The sequence below is a fragment of the Nicotiana tabacum genome, chromosome 22 (assembly GCF_000715075.1).
Source record: "Nicotiana tabacum cultivar K326 chromosome 22, ASM71507v2, whole genome shotgun sequence".
Lineage (NCBI taxonomy): Eukaryota > Viridiplantae > Streptophyta > Magnoliopsida > Solanales > Solanaceae > Nicotiana > Nicotiana tabacum.
The window spans coordinates 109,189,476-109,211,353 of record NC_134101.1 but is presented as its reverse complement, the minus strand read 5'-3'; the positions used below and the strand labels follow the sequence as shown (position 1 = coordinate 109,211,353).

Below are 21,878 nucleotides of genomic sequence, written 5' to 3'. Positions count from 1 at the left end.
TTCGCGTTCGCGATGATGGCCCCGCGTTCGCAAAGCTATGAGGTAGTATGCCTACGCGTTCACGAAGAGGGTCCCGCATTCGCGTGGGAGGGAGAAGATTGCTACCATGTTCGCGATAGGGGCATCGCGTTCACGATGAAGGAAATCTGGGCCAAGAAAAGTTGTGCTTCGCAAACATGAGGGTCCTTTCGCGTTCGCGAAGAAGGATTTACCTGGGCAGATTATAAAATTTCAAAGTCGAGGGTTTAGCCATTTTTATCAAAACTAGAGTTTGGGAGCTCGGATTTGAGTGAGATTTTGAGGGATATTTAATGATATCAATTAAGTAACGATTCCTTACTCCTTTTCTCTTGTAATCCATTAATCTAAACATGAATTCATCATTTCATTTCGGATTGGAGATGAAAATTGGGGAAAAGTTAGAAGAAAGTTCTTAGACCTAGAATTCGACTTTTGATTGGGAATTTGACCATAGATTTGGATAATTTTGGTATGCATGAACTCGTGGGAGTATGAGGTTTCTTAAAATATAAGTTTTACCCGATTCCGAGACGTGGGCCCGAGGGGCATTTTGGTCATTTTACCTAATTTTGCGTATTAGCTTAGAAATTCTTTGTAGAATCAATTACTTGAAGTGTTATTTACATTATGTAATTGAATTGAATAGATTTGGGCCATTTGGAGTCGAGTACTCGTGGCAAGAGCATGGTTTCAGATTGATTATTGAGCCGGTTCGAGGTAAGTGGCTTGCTTAACCTTGTGTGGGGGACTTTCCCCTTAGGATTGGTATTGTGATAATTGAAATGCCTTGTACATGAGGTGACAAGTGTGTACTTATGTTAATTGTTGAAAATCCGATTTTCATTAAGTAACTTTAATCGTGTTTTTCCCTCTCTATTTATTCTACTTGCACTTTTAAATCTATTGTTAGTTAGAGAAGCATGTCTAATTGACTTAACTATTTTATTTGCTTTAACTGCCTTATTTGTATTACGTGAAGCATGCTAGGTTAGAATTGTCTGTGTTACCTTGTTATGGAGTTGAGTTTATTTGAGTATTCCATGTTCCATTGTTGTGTGTTTTATTTTGGGACTACGGGACGGCATCCCGGGAGATCCCCTGTATGCATTTACAATTTGAGCTGAAGTGCGGGATACCGAAAGATCCCCCGCACGTATATTGAGGATACCAAGAGATCTCTATCATACATTGAGGATACCAAGAGATCCCTAACATACATTAAGGATACCAAGAGATCCCTAGCATACATTAAGGATACCGAGAGATCCTTGGGATACTGAGAGATCCCCGGTTATTTCCTAGTGATTATTTTGCCTCTGTTTCAGTTATTAAATTCCTTGTTTTCCTGTATTAAATTCGTATTGTTAGCTTTCAATTGTACCGCTTATCTTATACTATCATACCTTATATTTTTATTTTATCTCAGTAGGGCCCTGACCTTCCTCATCACTACCCGACCGAGGTTAGGCTTGGCACTTACAAGCACCCATAACTTTATGTAACGACCCGATCGGTCGTTTTAAGAATTTCTGCCCCGATCCCCCATTAACTGCTTTTCCTGTGTATGTTTCTGCTATTGTGAGTTGCCGGGAAGATTCGTTTTGAGTTTTGGAGTGCTTTGGGACACTTAGTCCCTAAATGAGAGCTTAAGCTTTAGAATTTGAACCGTAGTTGGAACAGTGTGAAGACGACCTCAGAATGGACTTCTGTCGATTTCGTTAGCTCCGTTGAGTAATTTCAGGCGAAGGGGCATGTTCGTATTATGTTTTGGAGGTCTGTAGCTTATTTAGGCTTGAAATGCCGAAAGTTGAATTTTTGAAGTTTCTAGATCGATAGTGAGATTTTGATATCGGGGTCGGAATTCGATTCCGAAATTTGAAATAGCTCCATAGTGTTGAATGTGACTTTTGTGCAAAATTTGGGGTCAATCAAACTTGGTTTTGGTTGGTTTCGGCATCGGTTGTAGGATTCTTGAAATTTCACGTTCTTTAGGTTTGGATGGGAGGGTGATTTGTGCTTTTAGCGTTGTTTAATGTGATTCGAGGATTGGTCTAAGTTCGTACGATGTTTAAGGATTGGTTGGCATGTTTGGTTGAGGTCCCGCGGGCCTCGGGTGTGTTTTGGATGCTCAACGGGTCATTTTTTGACTTAGAAAAGTTGCAGATTTTCTGCTGTTGTGTTGTAGAGAAAACCTTCATCGTATTCGCAGGAGGTGTCTAGCATTCGTGTAGAGCATTTGGGTGAAGCAACTGATTTATGCTTCGTGTTCGCGATGATGCCTTGCGTTCGCGAAGGTATGGACCCTTTAGCCTTCGCATTTGTGACATGGTCCTCGCGTTCGCGTAGGGTCCGACAGTGTAAGCTACGTGTTCGCGAGTGGACCCTCGCGTTCGCGAAAGAGGAAAAACTGGCCAGTGATTTCTGTGCATCGCGTACGCAACATTGGACTCGCTTTCGCGAAGAAGAACGCGTCTGGGTAGAATATAAATTTCAAAATCGAGGGTTTTGAGTTTATATCACAAAATTAAATTGGGAGCTCGCTAGGGGGCGAATTTTGGAGAGATTTTCATAGGAAGTTTGCAGATAATGATTCCTAAGTCCATTTTGTTTATAACCCATTAATCTAAACATGAATTCATCATCTAATTTCGGATTTGGGGTTAGAAATTGGGGAGAAATTGAGAAAAGTTCTTAGGCCTAATTTAGGGGTTTTGATCAAGATTTTGGTATCGGATTGGAGTAATTTTTGTATGGTTAGACTCGTGAGTTAATGGGTGTTCATAATCCATAATTTTTACACGATTCCGAGACATGGGCCCAGGGAGAATTTTTGGGTATTTTTCTATTTTCTTGCCTTAGCTTCGATTTTATTAGCTAAATCAGTTGTTTGTAGTTATATTTACATTATGATATTAATTTGATTAGATTTGAGCCACACTGAGTTGGATACTCATGGCAAGAGCGTGATTTCGGATTGATTTTGAGTCGGTTCGAGGTTAGTGGCTTGCCTAACCTTATGTGGGGGAACTCCCCTTAGGATTTTAGTATTGTTGTTATATGAGTGCCGTGTACGTGAGGTGACGAGGGCGTACACATGCTAATTGTTAAAAGAATCCCATTTTTATTAAGTAAATACCTGTGTTTTTCTTATAATTAAGCAATACTTGTACTTGAAGCCTCTTGTTTAGCCTAGGAAAAGTATGCTTATGTTCTCTAATTATCTTACCTGCTTTATAGAATTCCTGTTTATCCACGAATAGAACTGTAGATTCTTTCTTGATCTTGTTATTTGTTTACTTTGGGACTACGGGGTGATATCTCGGGAGATCCCCCTGCATGTTTACTTTGGGACTACTAATCGGTATTTCGGGAGATACCCCTGCACGATTATATTTGGGACTACAGGGTGACACCCGGGAGATTCCCCTATACTAGATATTTACTTTGGGACTACGGATTGGTATTCCGGGAGATCCTCTGCACTTTTACGTTTGGGACTACGGGACGATATCCTGAGAGATCTCCTGTTGCTATCTCTGTGTACTGAGTTACATTCTTTCTATGATTTTGTTCTTTATTAACTATTAGTGCTTTAATTATATTGTCACATTTTGTTCTATTTATCATGTTTTATGTATATAACTAGTAGGGCCCTAACCTTCCTCGTCACTACTCTATCGAGGTTAGGCTTGGCACTTACTGGGTACTGTTGTGGTGTACCCATGTCCTTTTCTACACATATTTTTCGTGTGCAGATCCAGGTTCTTCGGCTCAGCCATATCATTAGTGAGGCGAGGCGATCTTCAGAGACTTCGAGGTATATCTACCGTGTCCGCAAACCGAGAAGTCCCTCTCTATTCTCGCTTTTAGCTATAGACCTTCTGTACTTTCTTTTGATTAGACAATCTGGAGTTAGAATGCTATGTAGTATCCACAACTTGTGATTTCATGAGATTCTGGGTTTTGGGAGTTGATTCAGTTTTGAGAGTGTGTATTTGTATATGTCGAGCGGCATCTTAAACATTTTTTTTATTATGTTTATTCAAGTTCTTGCTCGTTTCATATTTCATTTCCTTTTCCGCAATTTGTTAGGCTTACCTAGTCGTAGAGACTAGGTACCGTCACGACAGTTCACGAAGGGCGAACTTGGGTCATGACAAGTTGGTATCAGAGCTTTAGATTCATAGGAGTCATGAATCACAAGCCGGTTTATTAGAGTCTCGCGGATTAGTACGGAGACATCTTTACTTATCTACGAGAGGCTATGTAACTGTTCGGAAAATTCCACTTCATTTGATTTCCTTGTCATGCGAGATTTTTGCTATCGAAATTCTAAACTTCTGTCTTCTATTCTCTCACAGATGGTGAGGACACGTGGTGCTACTAGAGATGATCAAGCAATTGCGCCTCCTGCTAGAGTCGTCAGAGGTCAGGGACGGGGTAGAGGCCGAGGACACGTAGGTGGTGCAGCCAGAGCACCCGCATGAGCTGCCACCGAGGAGCCACAACAGTTCCAGCCAGAGTCCTGGCATTTGATACGTTTACTACTACTACTATTTCAGCTCTTCAGGAGACCCTTGCACAGTTCATGAGCATGTACACCACTCTAGCTCAAGTAAGGTTGATTCCCCTTGCTGTAGCCATATCCCAGGCCGGGGGAAGAGCAGAGACTCCCGCCACCCACACTCCTGAGTAGCGGGTCCAGGTTGATTAGATCCCAAAAGTTATACCGGTACCGCCTGTGGCCCCAGTTCAGCCCGAGGACAGGGCAACAGCTTTCGAGGATGAGCAGCGAAGGTTTGAGAGATTCAAGAAGTACAAGCCTCCTGTATTCAGTGGTCTAGCATCAGATGATGCTCTGGGATTTCCTGAGAAGTGTTACCGTATCCTCCGCACTATGGGTATATCAGGACTGAGTGGGGTTTCTTTCACTGCCTTCCAGCTTCGAAGAGCAGCCTATCAGTGGTGGCGTACTTTTGAGTTGGATAGTCCAGCTGAGGCAGCTTCCCTTACTTGGACTCAGTTTTCATATATGTTCTTGAGAGAGTTTGTCCCTCAGAGCCTCAGGGGCACATGGCATGCATTTGAGCATTTGTGCTAGGCATTATGACTGTTTTAGAGTATGTTGTCCGTTTTACTGACTTGGCTAGGCATGCACGAGCCTTGGTTTCTACAGTTCGTGAGAGAGCTTGTCGGTTTATTAAGGGGCTCATTCCCAGCATTAGGTCTAGCATGGCTCGGGAGTTGGAAATGGATATCTCTTATCAGCAGGTGGTGAGCATTGCTAGGAGAGTAGAGGGTATGCATGCTCGGGATAGAGAGGAGAGGGAGGCTAAGAGGTCTCGAGAGTCGGGCCATTATTCTAGTGCCCGTGCTCTAGCTACAGTTCATCATGGTAGGGGTTATATGAGTCGCCCCATTCATTCAGCTCTTCCAGCAGCCAGTGGTATTCCAGCTCCTCCTAGAGCTTAGGAGCCTTATTACGCACCTCCAGTATCTAGTGTGCCTCCTACTCGGGGTGCTTTCAGTGGTCAGACCAGCAGACCTGGCCTGAGTCATCCCACTGCCACGTCCTCCCAAAGCTTGTTTTGAGTGTGGTGACACATGACATATGGTGAGGGATTGCCCTAGACTTAGGAGGGGTGCACCTCCATAGACTTTTTAGCCACAACGAGCCTCGCAGAGTTCCCAGGCTATGATTACAGCCCTAGTTGCTACCCCACCTACTCAGCCAGCTAGAGGTGGAGGTCGAAGAGGTAGAGGTCACCCTAGAGGGGAGGCTAGGCCAGATATTATGCCATTCCTACCCGTATTGAGGTTGTCGCCTCTGATTCTGTCATCACATGTATTGTCCTGGTTTGTCATAGAGATGCATCGGTTTTATTCGATTCAGGCTCCACTTATTCTTATGTGTCCTCTTATTTTGCCCTGCATTTGGGCGTATCTCGGGATTCTTTGAGTTTACCTATTTATGTTTCTACTCTTGTAGGAAATTCTCTTTTTGTGGACCGCGTTTATCGGTCGTGTTTGGTTGTTCTTAGTGGTTTTGAGACCATAGCTGATTTATTATTGCTCAGCATGGTAGATTTTGATGTTATCTTGGGCATGGACTGGTTGTTGCCCCATTATGTTATTCTTGATTGTCATGCCAAAACTGTGACGCTGGCTAAGCCAGGTGTACCGCGAGTAGAGTGGAGGGGTACTTTAGATCACACTCCCAGTAGAGTTATCTCTTTCCTTAAAGCTCAGCAAATGGTTGAGAAGGGGTGTGACGCATTATGTGAGAGATGTTAGTGTTGATACCCCTACAGTTGATTCAGTTTCAGTAATACGAGACTTCCCTGATATGTTTCCAGCTGATCTTCTCGGTATGCCACCCGACAGAGATATTGATTTCGCCATTGATGTGTTGCCGGGCACTTAGCCATTTCTATTCCTCTTTATCGTATGGCTCCTCCTGAGTTGAAGGAATTAAAGGATCAGTTACAGGAATTGATTGATATGGGTTTTATTCGGCCCAGTGTGTCACCTTGGGGTGCCCCTGTCTTGTTTGTGAAGAAAAAGGATGGTTCTATGCGTATGTGCATTGATTATCACCAGTTGAACAAAGTTACAATGAAGAATCGGTATCCTTTGCCTCATATTGAGGATTTGGTTGACTAGCTACAGGGTGCACGAGTGTTTTCTAAGATTGACTTAGATTCAGGTTACCATTAGTTGATGATTCGGGAGCCAGATATCCTGAAGACTGCTTTTAGGACTCGGTATGGTCATTACGAGTTCCCTGTTATGTCATTTGGGCTGACCAATGCCCCAGCAGCCTTCATGCATTTGATGCACAGTGTGTTCCAGCCATATCTTGACTCATTCGACATTATCTTTATTAATGATATTCTAGTACACTCTCGGAGTCAGGAAGATCATGAGCAACACCTGAGGATAGTGCTTCAGACTTTGAGAGAAAAAAAATTATATGCAAATTTTTCGAAATGTGAGTTTTGGTTGGATTCCGTGGCATTCTTGGGTCACGTGGTATCGAGTGAGGGGATAAAGGTGGATCTAAAGAAATTGGAAGCAGTGTAGAGTTGGCCCAGACCATCCTCAGCTACAGAGATCCGTAGTTTTCTTGGCTTGGCAGGTTATTACCGTTAATGTTTTGAGGGATTTTCATCTATTGTAGCACCTATGAATAGGCTGACCTAGAAGGGTGCTCTGTTCCAGTTGACGGAAGTGTGTGAGGAGACCTTCCAGAAGCTCAAGACAGTTTTAACTACAGCCCTAATATTGATATTGCCTACAGGTTCGGGGTATTATACTATCTATTGTGATGTCTCAAGAATTGGCCTTGGAGCGGTATTGATGCAGGACGGTAGGGTGATTGCCTAAGCATCCAGACAGTTGAAGATACATGAAAAGAATTATCATGTCTATGATCTCGAGTTGACTGCTATTGTTCACGCCTTGAAGATCTGGCGTCATTATTTGTACGACGTTCCTTGTGAGATTTATACTGATCACCGGAGTTTACAGCATATGTTCAAGCAGAAGGATCTTAATTTGTGCCAGAGGAGGTGTTTAGAGTTGCTGAAGGACTATGATATCACTATCTTGTATCACCCAGGCAAGGCCAATGTGGTGACCGATGCTTTGAGTCGTCGGGCGAAGAGTTTGGGGAGTTTTACTTATTTACCAACAGCGGAGAGGCCCATGGTGATGGATGTTCAGGCCTTAGCCAACCAGTTTGTGAGATTGGATCTTTTGGAGTCTAGTCGGGTTCTAGCTTGCGTGATTTCTTGGTCTTCCTTGTTTGATCGTATCAGAGAGCGTCAGTATGATGAACCTCATTTGCTCATCCTCAAGGAAAAGGTTTTGCATGGTGATGCTAGAGATATGACTATTGGTGATGACGGTGTATTGAAGATGCAGGGTCGGGTATCTGTACCCAATGTTGATGGGTTTCAGGAGTTGATTTTAGAGGAGGCCCATAGTTCACGGTATTCCATTCATCCGGGTGCCGCGAAGATGTACCAGGACTTGAGACAACACTATTGGTGGAGGCAGATGAAGAAGGATATAATTGAGTTTGTAGCTTTGTGCCTCAATTGTCAGCAAGTAAAGTATGAGCACTAGAGAACGGATGGGTTACTTTAGTAGATAGAGATTCCGGAGTAGAAGTGGGAGCGGATGACCATGGACTGTGTAGTTGGACTCCCACAGACTTTGAAGAAGTTCGATGCCATTTGGGTGATTGTGGATCGGCTGACCAAGTCTGCACACTTCATTCCTGTGTGTACTACCTATTCTTCGGAGCGGTTAGCAGAGATTTATATTTGGGAGATTGTTCGTCTGCATGGTATTCCAATTTCCATCATTTCAGACATATGTACCCAGTTCATATCACGATTCTGGAGGTCCGTGCAACATGAGTTGGGTACTCGGTTGGAGTTGAGCATGCCATTTCACCCTAGAGGGACGGACAGTTCGAGCGCACTATTCAGATTCTTGAGGATATGCTCCATGCGTGTGTGATGGAGTTTGGAGGTTCTTGGGATCAGTTCTTGCCACTGGCGGAGTTTGCCTACAACAACAGTTATCAGTCTAGCATTCAGATGGCACTATATGAGGCTCTGTATGGTAGGCGGTGTAGATCCCCGGTGGGTTGGTTTGAGCCGGGTGAGGCTAGATTATTGGGCACAGACTTGGTTCAGGATGCCTTGAAGAAGGTTAAGGTGATTTAGGATAGACTTCACACAACCTAGTCCAGATAGAAGAGTTATGCGGACAAGATGGTTCATGATGTTTCCTATATAGTTGGAGAGCGAGTCTTGCTTCGGGTTTCGCCTATGAAGGGCGTTATAAGATTTGGGAAGAAGGGGAAATTGAGTCCGAGATTTATTGGTCCTTTAGAGGTATTGAGACATGTTAGGGAGGTTGCTTATAAGCTTGCCTTACCTCCCAGCTTGGCAGGAGTTCATCCGGTATTTCATGTTTCGATGCTCCGAAGGTATCACGGTGATCCGTCGCATGTGTTGGATTTTAGTTCAATCTGGTTGGACAAAGATCTATCCTATGTTGAGGAGCCAGTGGCGATATTGGACTGGTAGGTTCAAAAGCTGAGGTCAAAGAACATTGCATCAATGAAGGTTCAGTGGCGGGGTCAGTCGGTCGAGGACGCTACTTGGGAGACCGAGCAGGATATGCGCAGCCGTTACCCTCATCTTTTCACTACTTCAGGTATGTCTCTATGCTCGTTCGAGGACGAACAAATGTTTTAAGAGGGGGAGGATGTAACGACCCGGCGGATCGTTTTAAGAATTTACGCCCCGATCCCCTATTAACTACCTTCCCCGTGTTTGTTTATGCTATTATGAGTTGTCGGGAAGATTCATTTTGAGTTTCAGAGGATTTTGGGACACTTAGTCTCTAAATGAGAGCTTATGCTTTAGAATTTGGACCGTAGTCCGATCAATGTAAAGACGACCTCAAAATGGACTTTTGTCGATTCTGTTAGCTCCGTTGAGTGATTTCGGACTTAGGGGCGTGTTCGGATTGTGTTTTGGAGGTCCGTAGCTTATTAAGTCTTGAAATGCCAAAAGTTAAATTTTTGAAGTTTCCGGATCGATGGTGAGATTTTGATATCGGGGTCGGAATCCGATTCCAAAAGTTGGAATAGCTCCGTAGTGTTGAATGTGACTTGTGTGCAAAATTTGGGGTCAATCAGACTTGGTTTGGTTGGTTTCGGCATCAGTTGTAGGATTCTTGAAATTTCAAGTTCTTTAGGTTTGGATTGGAGGGTGATTTGTGGTTTTAGTGTTGTTTGATGTGATTCAAGGGTTGGACTAAGTTCGTATGATGTTTTAGGATTGGTTGGCATGTTTGGTTGAGGTCCCGGGGGCCTCGGGTGTATTTCAGATGCCCAACGGGTCATTTTTGGACTTAGAGAAGTTGCAAATTTTCTGCTATTGTGTTGCAGAGAAAACCTTCATCGCGTTTGCAAGAGGTGCCTCGTGTTCGCATAGAGTATCTGGGTGAAGCAGCTGATTTGTGCTTCGTGTTCGCGATGATGCCCTGCATTCGTGAAGGCATGGACCCTTTAGCCTTCGCGTTCGCGACATGGTCCATGCGTTCGCCTAGGGTCCACCAGTGTAAGCTACGCGTTCGCGAGTGGACCCTCGCGTTCGCGAAAGAGAAAAAACTGGCTAGTGATTTTTGTGCATCGCGTACGCAACAATGGACTCGCGTTTGTGAAGAAGAACACGTCTGAGCAGAACATAAATTTTAAAATCGAGAGTTTTGAGTTCATATCACAAAATTGAATTGGGAGCTCGGTAGGAGGCGAATATTGGAGAGATTTTCGGAGGAAGTTTGCGGGTAATGATTCCTAACTCCTTTTTACTTATAACCCATTAATTTAAACATGAATTCATCATCTAATTTCGGATTTGGGGTGAGAAATTGGGGAAAAATTGAGAAACGTTCTTAGGTCTAATTTTGGGGTTTTGATCAAGATTTGGGTATCGGATTGGAGTAATTTTGGTATGGTTAGACTCGTGAGTGAATGGATGTTCATAATCCGTAATTTTAACCCGATTCCGAGACGTGGGTTCAGGAAGAATTTTTGGGCATTTTTCTATTTTCTTGCCCTAGCTTTGATTTTATTTGCTAAATTAGTTATTTGTAGTTGTATTTACGTTATGATATTAATTTGATTAAATTTAGGCCACCCGGAGTTGGATACTCGTGGCAAGAGCCTAATTTCAGATTGATTTTGAGCCGATTCGAGGTAAGTGGCTTGCCTAACCTTGTGGGGGGGGGGAATCCCCTTAGGATTTTAGTATTGTTGTTATATGAGTGCCGTGCACGTGAGGTGACTAGGGCATACGCATGCTAACTATTGAAAAAAATCTCGTTTTTATTAAGTAAATACCTGTGTTTTTCTTGTAATTGAGCAATACTTGTAATTGAAGCCTCTTGTTTAGCCTAGGAAAAACATGCTTATGTGCTCTAATTGTCTTACCTGCTTTATCTGCCTACTTGTATTCTGTGCAGCATATTCAAAGTAGAATTCCTATTTATCCATGAATAGAACTGCAAATTCTTTCTTGATACTATTGTTTGTTTACTTTGGAACTACTGGATGATATCCTGGGAGATTCCCATGCATGTTTACTTTGGTACTACGGATCGGTATTCCGGGAGATCCCCTTGCACGATTATATTTGGGACTACGGGACGACACCCGTGAGATTTTCCTGTACTGGATATTTACTTTGGGACTACGAATTGGTATTCCGGGAGATCCTCTACACTTTTACGTTTGGGACTACAGGACGATATCCTGGGAGATCCCCTATTGCTATCTCTGTGTACTGAGTATATTCTATTTGTAATATTTTATACTGTCTTACCTCGTTTTATGTATATAACCAGTAGGGCCCTGACCTTCCTCGTCAATACTCGACCGAGGTTAGGCTTGGCACTTACTGGGTACCGCTGTAGTGTACTCATGCCCTTTTCTGCACATGTTTTTCGTGTGCAGATCCAGGTTCTTCGGTTCAGCCATACTATTAGTGAGACGAGGTGATCTTTAAAGACTTCGAGGTATATCTGTCGCGTAAGCAGACCGAGAAGTCCCTCTCTATTCTCTCTTTTAGCTATAGACCTTCTGTACTTTCATTTGATTAGACATTCTAGAGTTAGAACGCTATGAAGTATCCACAACTTGTGATTTCATGAGATTCCGGATTTTGGGAGTTGATTCAGTTTTTAGAGTGTGTATTTGTATATGCCGAGCGGCATCTTAAACATTTTTTATTATGTTTATTCGCAGTTCTTGCTAGTTTCGTATTTCGTTTCCTTTTCCGCAATTTATTGGGCTTACCTAGTCGTAGAGACTAGGTGCCGTCATGACCGTTCACGGAGGGCGAACTTGGGTCGTGACACTTTAAAATCTTGGACCTGTTTCATGTTTTTTTTAAAAAAAATTGAAATATGTTTTGAAAACTGATATCCAACACCGTTTCATCTTCAAACCAATTTCACCCAAATCAAATTTTTCAAAACAAATTTAATAATTTAGAGCCAAAACACTAGCTAAAATGATGAGTCAGCAGGTGTATAAGATTTAGGTAGGTAAGATAGCGATAGTGGAGAGTTGAACCGAGACACATAACATGGACCAACCCAATTCTAGGATGAACTTACTTTCTTAAAGCGTCCGCGTTCACAGCTGTGCTATTTGCACGTCTATTTATAATTTACACACAGGAAAATAAGTCCATGCATAGGATAAAAAATTTCGAGTCCACCGAATAACGCGTGATTGAATTCTGTGTCACCTAACTGGCGCCTATAAAATCTCTCCCATAAACCACTTTGTTGATTTGTTCGCTCTAGCCCTAACACCAGAAGGAGCAAAAAAAGAATTTTGAGAAATGGGTATTGTCAAAGCTAGTGCGTTGTTAGATGATCTGATTGAGAAAGCAGGGGGTTGTGCCGTCGTTGATGGCGGTTTGGCCACGCAACTCGAGAAGCATGGCGCTTCCATTAATGATCCTCTCTGGAGCGCTCTTTGCTTGATCAAAGATCCCGATCTTGTCAAACGGGTACGCCATAATCCCGATCTTGTTTGCGCACTACTAATATTTAGCAATGTGGCTAGCTGTAACGGTGAATTACTTGAATGCGCGCAGGTACATTTGGAATATCTGGAAGCTGGCGCAGATATACTAGTGACCTCATCCTACCAGGTACGTTATGGCTAATTCCAGGATTTAAAAATCCTACTTATTTGGAACAGTTTCTAAGTTTATGGTTGTAGGCCACAATTCCAGGATTTTTATCAAGGGGATTATCCATTGAAGAAGCAGAATCGTTGTTAGAGAAAAGTGTGAAGTTAGCAGTTGAAGCCCGGGATAAGTTCTGGAATGTTGTGAAAAGAAATCCCACACAGAGCTATAACAGGGCTCTGGTTGCAGCCTCAATTGGAAGCTATGGAGCGTATCTTGCTGATGGTTCAGAGTACAAGTAGATTACCTTGTTTTATTATGAAAAAATTCAATTACATTTAATGTATGTTTGAGGTCCCAAAAATCTTCATCTTGTGAACTTTGTTCCTCCCAGCGGAGATTATGGACCACATGTATGTCTGGATAAGCTCAAGGATTTCCATCGACATAGACTACAAGTTCTTGTGGATGCAGGACCAGATATACTGGCATTTGAGACCATTCCCAACAAATTAGAAGCTCAGGTATTGTCTTGCATTTAATTCCTTGTATATAGATCGCCATTATTTTGTCAAATTATTGTTTGCAGTAATGTTCATCAGGCATCTTGTTAATCATTGTAGATATTATTTACCTTTAAAATGAGTAACAATTAAATTCGTTCACGGTTTAAAGAATACGGATTTAATTTAATAGAACGATCTAAGAACAACAAATAATTAAATTAAAGAGATAAAACGATCAAACCAAACACGATGGAATGATTAAGCCTAGCTTTAAGTTGAACACTGAAATTGGCTCCGATCGAGCCCTCGATATGGGCTCGGTTGTAACTGATGAAAACCGAAACTAAAGATAGCTAGAAGACAAAAATGAACTTTATTGCTTTGACATGCATGCCAATAGTGGTTAAAAATAAAAAAGTTATCCCCTTTATATAGTATATATAGTAGGGGAATTTAATCCTAGTACAAGTCTAAATAAGGTAAAAATTTTCTTTATTTCATTAAACGTCGACCTGCAATTTATATCGGGCGGGATTTGCGCCGTAATATCCGGTTGAGGATGGATATTATGGCTCCCTGCTTATCGTGCTTAACCGTTTTTTTTCCTTAGTCTCGAACCTTTACTCTGTCCGGACCCGGTGTTCAGCCCTGTCCGATCCCGGATGTACCGTTTCCCGGGCTCCGAAACGAGGAACACTTTGGCTTTACTTGAGGTTGCGTCAGATCATGTTTCCCTCTCGTTTCTTTACCGGGAAATCGGAGTAACATTATCCCTGATTTTACCCGTACGCAGATATCTATCTTATTCGGTTCCTGATTAAGAGCAGAAAACATTCGTATAATTGACATCTTCATATATTTATTTGTCTTGGCAGGTCAATAACATTATTTTTGAAACATGGATCTATTAAATTGCTTACACAGTAAAAACACTGGCATAAACAGCTTCTTAATAATTCTTTTTTTTATTATTCAAACAATGTATTCCCAGTATAATTCTTAATAACACAGCTAAAGTAGGACAGATTTTATTTCCCACGTAGTGAAAATAAGAGCTCCAAGGTGCCTCATATGACTTCAATACAGACGGAAATCTAGGCTCAAATGCCAAATCTTCTGTGTGTCTTAACAAAAAATGGTGCTTAAAATGCCTTCTAGAGTGACAAATGATTTTTGCCTGCACCCTTTGAAATTGACATAATTTGTAGCTAAACGTTCTGAGTTTTTACTTTATTTGGTAGTTTTCGCCAAGGCAATACTAGGCTTGGAGGTTGGTTCATTGAAATTTTCCGTACCACATTATGAAACTGATGCTGCAGGCATGTGTGGAGCTGCTTGAAGAAGAAAATGTACAGATTCCTTCTTGGATATGTTTCAGCTCAGTGGATGGTAAGAACGCGCCATCGGGAGAAAGCTTCAAGGATTGCCTTGATGTAATTAATAGGAGTGACAAAGTTAGTGCATTTGGAATTAACTGCGCACCTCCCCATTTTATTCAAACTCTCATCCAGGAACTTAAGGAGGTAATCATTCTCATTTGTAAGAAAATTATCTTTATGAGATAAGTTCCGTAGAATTATAACTTAGAAATTGGGCACATCATTTCTGATCTAGTTCAATTCCACAGTTGACAGCAAAGGCAATAATTGTTTATCCCAATAGTGGTGAGATATGGGATGGCATTTCAAAAAGATGGCTGGTAACTTTTTCTTATCACATGCCTGGATTCCCAGACTTCTTTTTGAGTGAATCTCTAGGTATATGTTCATAACACTATTTGATGACCTTATTGGCAGCCATCGAAATGCTTTGATGAAGAGAAGTTCGAGCAGTTTGCACCAATATAGCGCGACGCAGGTGCTAAACTCATCGGTGGTTGTTGCCGGACAACACCGTCCACTATTCAAGCTATTTCAAAAGCCCTAAAGGAAAGATCTGGATTCGACAGAGCTTTCTAACTGGCCCATCAAAAGTTCAGAAAATGCTTATCAAATTGTTGAATTTGTGTCTCTTCATTTATAACATAGGAAAAACGATATAACTTCTTGTTAGGGGTGGGGGCAAAAGGTGTTGTTGGGGGTGAGTGGTGATGAAAATGTAGTAGATGGAGCAGATAGTAGCTATTGATCCAAACAGAGCAGAGAGAAGCAATTGATAAGGATTTGTTCAGCCCATCAAGTACCTCTTTGTTGTGGCATTGGTTCGGAATATCCCAGTCGCCATGCTGTTTCTGCAAAAATTGCATATTTACAAATTATCTGTAGCTCGCTAGGCGACATTAGCACTTAAAAACTATTTGACTATTAGAACTTAAGGTAATCCATGGATTAAACTATACCATTGAGCAAAAAAAGCTCTGTGGGGTACATTGAGCTGAGCATGAAATGATGTTTTGATAATTAACAAACCATATACGAGAATCAGGTTTCATTGACGACTATTTTTGACCCTCCCTCTCTTCTAATAAATTATTAAGCTTCTTGATCAATAATAATTTAATAAGGTCTTTTTGAAATTATTATTCAAATTATCTATTTTTCTGGAAATATATATATTATTCAAATTATCTATTTTTCTAGACATATATAGTAAGTAATATATAATATGCTTATAATTATAAAATAATAATGTAGTCTTAAATAATTACAATCATACCACCGCTATTATTTTAATTAATTAACCAATCGGCTTTTATGATTTTAATATATATAACTATGAGATCTTTTTAATTATTTTGATAATATAAAATTAGCTTATAGTAATTGGTTAATAATATTTCCTTTAATTGTACTTTATTATGTTTTATTAGGATTAAATAAGTTTAATTAATTTAATTATGAAAAAGGGGTTAAGATTAAAAACAGGATACATTTGCAATTAGTGAGTTTAGATTAAAGTGGCTATGGGGTTTAATTTCAGCCTATTCTTACAGAACCCAACAAATTTTGTCCAAAATTGGCAAAAAAAAGCACTCCAAAGTCTCTCACAAAACTAAAACAATGCACAGGGATCGTTGATCAAACTTATCAATGGTCCACATTAATCACGCTTTTCCCTTTAGTTTTAATCTCTTGATCCAACGGTCCCGTTTAATCCCCAAATTGTTTTCTTTTTATTCTTTAAACTAAAAATAAATATGAGCCATTGATCTAATTGATCCAACGGCCCAAGATCACTCCTCCATTTTAAACATACCAAACCCCCAAACCATATGTCATTCCCTCACTGCGCCAACCGCCCCATTTCCCTTTTCCTCTCTCACTCTCGTCGTCCTTTCCTCTCTGCAATCTCTGAGACGTGGCACAAATTGATGCAAAGTCTAAGAGACAACTGTGAAACCATTATCGTTACCCCTTCCCCCCAGCCGCGAATCTAGCCGAAAATGCCTATTTCCATCATCCCCTTCCAAATCCCCAAATTCCAAAACCCTAGCCTCTAATGTGAAAGGCCCCAAATCTCATCATCACACCCACCTCTGTTCAAAATTGCCATTAAAACATGGCATGCAATTTCAGATTCATGGGAATCTCAACCTCACGGTGAATTATGATGACCCAGAGGCCAAACGAAAGGACCTCTGGGTAAAAGCTTTGTCCGGAGGTCACTAAGCTTCAACGACTAGTCTGTTCTGATAGGGTAATCCTTATTCTCTTTTCCGTCTGTTTTTCAATCCTTTTCCCTTGATATCGTCATATGATCTTTCATTAGTGTTCATAATTTTTCTCTATCTTGTATCAACTTTGAATGTTCAAACTCAGAACCCTAAGGCCAATCCCTGGCTATAAATACCGGCTTAAATGCCTCACCTGACAATCGAACAACTAGTAGTAAATGCAACTACACTAAAGTATAAATATCTCTGCCTATTGCTTATAATTTCTTTTTTTTTTTTGTTTTTTGTTAAACTTAATTGTCTTGAAGTTGAGTGTGAGTACTAATTCCTAACGACTAAGTTCAATACCCTGGTTTGTTTCCCTACGGAAGGTCAGTACACTTTTACAATTCGTTTCAATGGCCAGATCTCATTTATAGCTTCTCATGTGTAGTTATTCTACTTAATTGGTCTAATGAGTGTGTTTCAATCTTGCTTATCATGTTAGCATCTGAAGCATGTTATGAGATTTGTCTACCTAGCTTAGCATGTTACACTTTATGGCTTAATGGTGATCATGTTTCGTTTAGTGAACTACCTATTGACTTGAAATCAAATGCCTGCTTTGTTAGTGTTAGCTGTAAACAAGTGCCCTTGCCATCTTATGACTGTTTGTTGTTGTAAAGACTATGTTTCAAAGTTTTTCATTGGTACGAGTTAACACTGCCTAGTCTGTTGGTTAAGCATTGTTAGTATAGGCTGATTGATAGTTCTAACTAAATGTTATTCTCTTTTACCATGCACTATTATGTTAGAGATACCATGCCTATAGGGTTCAATTTGAGATTAAAATCAGATTACTCTATCATGTTGAATAGCTCTTGTTGTCGCTTCTGTTAACATGACCTTTGTAAGGCTATTTTTTTATCATGAAATGCTTGATCGAGATAGCTTAATATGCATTGAAGTTTGGGTCATTAAGTGTCTGTCCTGGGGGTGTTTTGGTTTCCTATAAATTCTGATTCATGATGAGTGCAAAAGTCATGCTTGTTGTTACCGTATTCTCAGTGAAGCGCTAGACCTCTATTGAAACCTAATAAGGGAATACATGTTTGGAATGTTCATTTCATGATAAACTCTAGCTAAGGTCTCAATCTTGAAAGCATATTTAACATAGTAAGCATGCCTATAGGGATAAATGATTAACAACTTTTATTCTGAGACTCTATTTGATCATATTTGGCTGAAACAGTGACTCCTAAGAAGATTATGTATGTGTCATGGCATATAGAATGATTCTGAGTTGACTCCGAGCCTTTGAAACTTCCTAAACCCTTTTGAGATCCTATACGTGATGATATACTCCTGCATCATGTACTCCAACAGTGATCACTTACTAAGGATACTTTGAATTGGAAGCATGTGTTAGTGCCCTAATTATCTATTTATTTTACCTAACTAACTGTTTAATATTAGTGATAGTATGTCAATAAGTCTAGTTATTTTGAGATTGTTGTGCTTCATTTGATTAAGTCCTTAAACCTGTCATGCTCATATGATTTAAGACATTGCACGGACCTTCTGTGATGTAAGAAGTTTTATTGTGGTTGCTGCTTGGGCCTCCTTGGTCAGGTTGCTTGTGTAAAGACTTTAAGTCAAGATTTATGTGTCAAATCGCTATGCAAGAGCAAGGTTAAGTTGTTAATGGCTTCTATTATGAGCTTGACTTCACTATCAAGGGACCACCTCACTAGCACAAGCACTACTCTGGGTCTTAGAGACCTCTGTGACTCTGAAGTGCCAGGGGTTCATAAGGAGACTTTGTAGGTGAATATGGTTTATTCTAGCCAATGATCCTTGGCCTTGACTAATCCTTAGAGGGGTGTAACAAATAAATGTTTGTTTAGCTTTGTCCTTTGGATCATGTTCATATTCATCTTTTATGATTCTGTATTATGTCTCATATGCAAGTGCTAATGAAATCTTTTTTTTGCATGAACCATTTGGGCCTTATGGAGTTCATGATGAACTCTGGCGCAAGACCACTGAGTTGAGCTGCGTACTCTTCCAGTTGCGTTGCTGTGCTAAAGTATGTTGCTCCTTAAATTTAAATTAGGCCTGACTAATTGTCAGCCTAACACATAGTCTAGTTCTTTCCCTCACTTTATATTGTTGTGTCACGACCCAATTCCTGCCTTATGCCTTGTGATGACACCTAGTCTCTAAGACTAGGTAAGCCGATTGCTTACAACAGTTAAACTAGTTAAACATGATCTTTTAAACTAGAGTTTAATATAAATATCGAAATAAAGGTGAAACAAGCCTACGCGACAATAATCACAACAACCTTCCAATACTAGGTAATACAGAGTCACAAACTCTAGATGAATACATAGAGATATCTCAAAGTCAAAATACAATAATGTTCGGATAACGAATTGATTGTACAATCAAAAGAAAAAGGACTCCAAGGGATTGTGATGACTAAGTAGTTCTATCTTGAATCCTCGCGATCAAGAAGCTAACTCCGCCTGAGTCTGTTATCTCCAATACCTGGATTTACACAAAAATGTATGAAAGTGTAGTATGAGTACCCCATGGTTGGTACCTAATAAGTATCAAGATTAATCTCGGTGGGTAGTGACCAGGTACAAGTCAAGACACCTAATAGTAATAATAACCTCTACAGTATATGAGTATAAAGCTAATAAGGGAAGCAAGAATCAGTAAAATGACAACAAGGAATAAACATGTGATAAAAATAGTAAAGTAACCGGAATCATGTTAAAGTACCAGCGAAACCAAATAAGATAAACAAATGACAACCAAATAATCAAGCCGTTCTAACATAAGGTTTACAACAAGATTACTCCGAGATACCTCATCTCATAAACACAAGTCATGAGTCCTAAATCACAAATCATATGCTCATAACATCTTGTGCCACATTATCAATTACGATCACAAGGACAACTCACATGTCATTATCTCAATCCACCCGGCATGGTAACAAGCCCACTATCACAATCCGCCAAGTATGGTCATAGGATCACTATCGCAATCAGTCGTGGTCATAGGATCAATATCATAATGGAAACAGATAATACAAGAGTACATGTGCATGATCAATGAATGTTAAGTTCCATGCTCCTGAACTGGTGTAAACAACATGCTACGGTTGTATGCTTGTGCGAGTGTATTATTACAGCCCAACAAGTAATATCAAAGACACCAAGTAGTTCATTAGAAACAACACAACAAGACACGTAAGGCACCTAATACACACAAGGAAAATCATACCACCACACAAAATTCATCAACATTGTGCCCCCAGGCCAACACATATCAACCCTAACATAGCCCCCCTTATCTCTCCATAATGACAATATCATAATAGCCACCCTTATCACTCTGCCTAGACAATACATCACGATAGCTACCCATATCACTCCTCATAATATCCATCCTTATCGCTCCACCGAGATAATAAACAAAATAGCCACCTATATCACTCCGCATAATTAACAATAGTGAGATGCCACCATTATGCTTCGCATTGAACAATCAATCCACACACAAATCCGCATGTGCTAACATCACATCAACACATAGGCCTCAACCTTTCAAAAACAGCAGTATCAATGTCACCACAACACATAGCCCACGGCTCAACCACGATGTGAACACAAATCTCAATAACAACATAATGATACAGAAAATAACTCAACAATGAAGGATACTCCATAAACAACAACTTTAACTAAAATAGGTTAATAACTCTCAAAAGGTCCAACTTCCATTACTTTCTTAAGAATTAACTTAACAATGAAAGGCATGACGTATACTAACAACTTCAATTGAATACATATCAGAGTAACTCAACAACGGTGGATAGAACATGTTCTAACAACTTCGGTTTATGCATAATAAATTTGACAATGAAAATTATAACATATAATAGTAACTTCAATTAAGACACATAAGATTAAACTCGACAATGGGAGCTAGAGCATGAAATAACAACTACAATCTAAGCATATAAGAATGAATTCAACAACGAAAGATGTAACAAGTAATAACAATTTCTAATTAAATGCATAAAGTAACCTAAGAGTCTAAATCAGTCAATTTTTCCATATATGAGCTGATTACACTCTCGTCATCTCATGTACACACCTTTCACATAATTCCAACAATACAATCAATCCAAATCCTAAGGGGTCACACAGGGTTAGACAAGATACTTACCTCAAAGAAGCTAAATCAGTACTCTAAAAAGGCCCTCCCGTGTGTAACAACCTCCATACTGATCAAATTTAGTCAAAATAACTTAATATCATAAATATAATAGGAAACAATTTCGGATAATAAAGCTTCAATATTGAACAAGAATAAAAAAGTCAACCCCGGGCTCGCACCTCGGAACCCGACAAAACTCACAAAATTCGAACACCCATTTTGATACGAGTCCAACTATACGGAAATCATCCAATCCCGTCCTCAGATCAGCCCTCAAATCACTATTTTATGTTTTAGAAAGCTTTTACAAAAATCTCCAATTTCTCCAATACAAATCACTAATTTAATGATAAAAACAAGGATGAAATCATGAAATATAACCAAATACGGGTCAAGAATACTTACCCCAATCCAAATCATAAAAATCCCATCCAAAATCACCCAAAATCAAGCTCTACAACTCAAAATATGATAAAATAACCAAACCCTCGAACTATATACTTTCTGCCAGGGATTTCCGCATTTGCGGACAAAACATCGCATTTGCGCTCTCGCTTTTGCGAGCCAAATCCTGCACCTGCGACTTCTACTTACCAGATTAGGACCGCTCCTGCGAATAGACCATTGCATCTGTGACCCCGCAGAAGCGCCCAAATCTCCGCAGAAGCGAACGACCACCTTGAGCCTCTATTTCGCATCTGCGATCAATATTCCACAAATGCGATATCGCACATGCAGTTCCTCATCCTCAGGAGAGGAACATCTGAACATGACCCAACGTCGCAGAAGCGA

At 40.4% G+C, this 21,878-nt stretch overlaps 1 protein-coding gene and 1 long non-coding RNA gene across 3 annotated transcripts; both read left to right on the top strand.

The window, feature by feature from the left end:
• The first annotated feature begins 12,295 nt into the window (after positions 1-12,295).
• On the top strand, positions 12,296-15,427 carry LOC107799272 (homocysteine S-methyltransferase 1). The gene is made up of 7 exons (XM_016622364.2): positions 12,296-12,626; positions 12,714-12,770; positions 12,842-13,047; positions 13,144-13,273; positions 14,575-14,778; positions 14,883-14,954; positions 15,052-15,427. Exons 1-7 carry the CDS (start codon positions 12,456-12,458, stop codon positions 15,100-15,102), a joined length of 891 nt encoding a protein of 296 aa, XP_016477850.2. The 5' UTR covers positions 12,296-12,455; the 3' UTR covers positions 15,103-15,427.
• Positions 15,428-15,884: 457 nt separating this feature from the next.
• LOC107799273 (uncharacterized) lies at positions 15,885-18,842 on the top strand. Of its 2 annotated transcripts, none has more exons than XR_001651095.2 (2): positions 15,885-16,891; positions 18,480-18,842. It is a non-coding gene; the product is annotated as an uncharacterized LOC107799273 (long non-coding RNA). The 2 variants fall into 2 exon arrangements; XR_001651094.2 differs by having other exon boundaries at positions 18,413-18,842.
• The last annotated feature ends 3,036 nt before the right edge of the window (positions 18,843-21,878 follow it).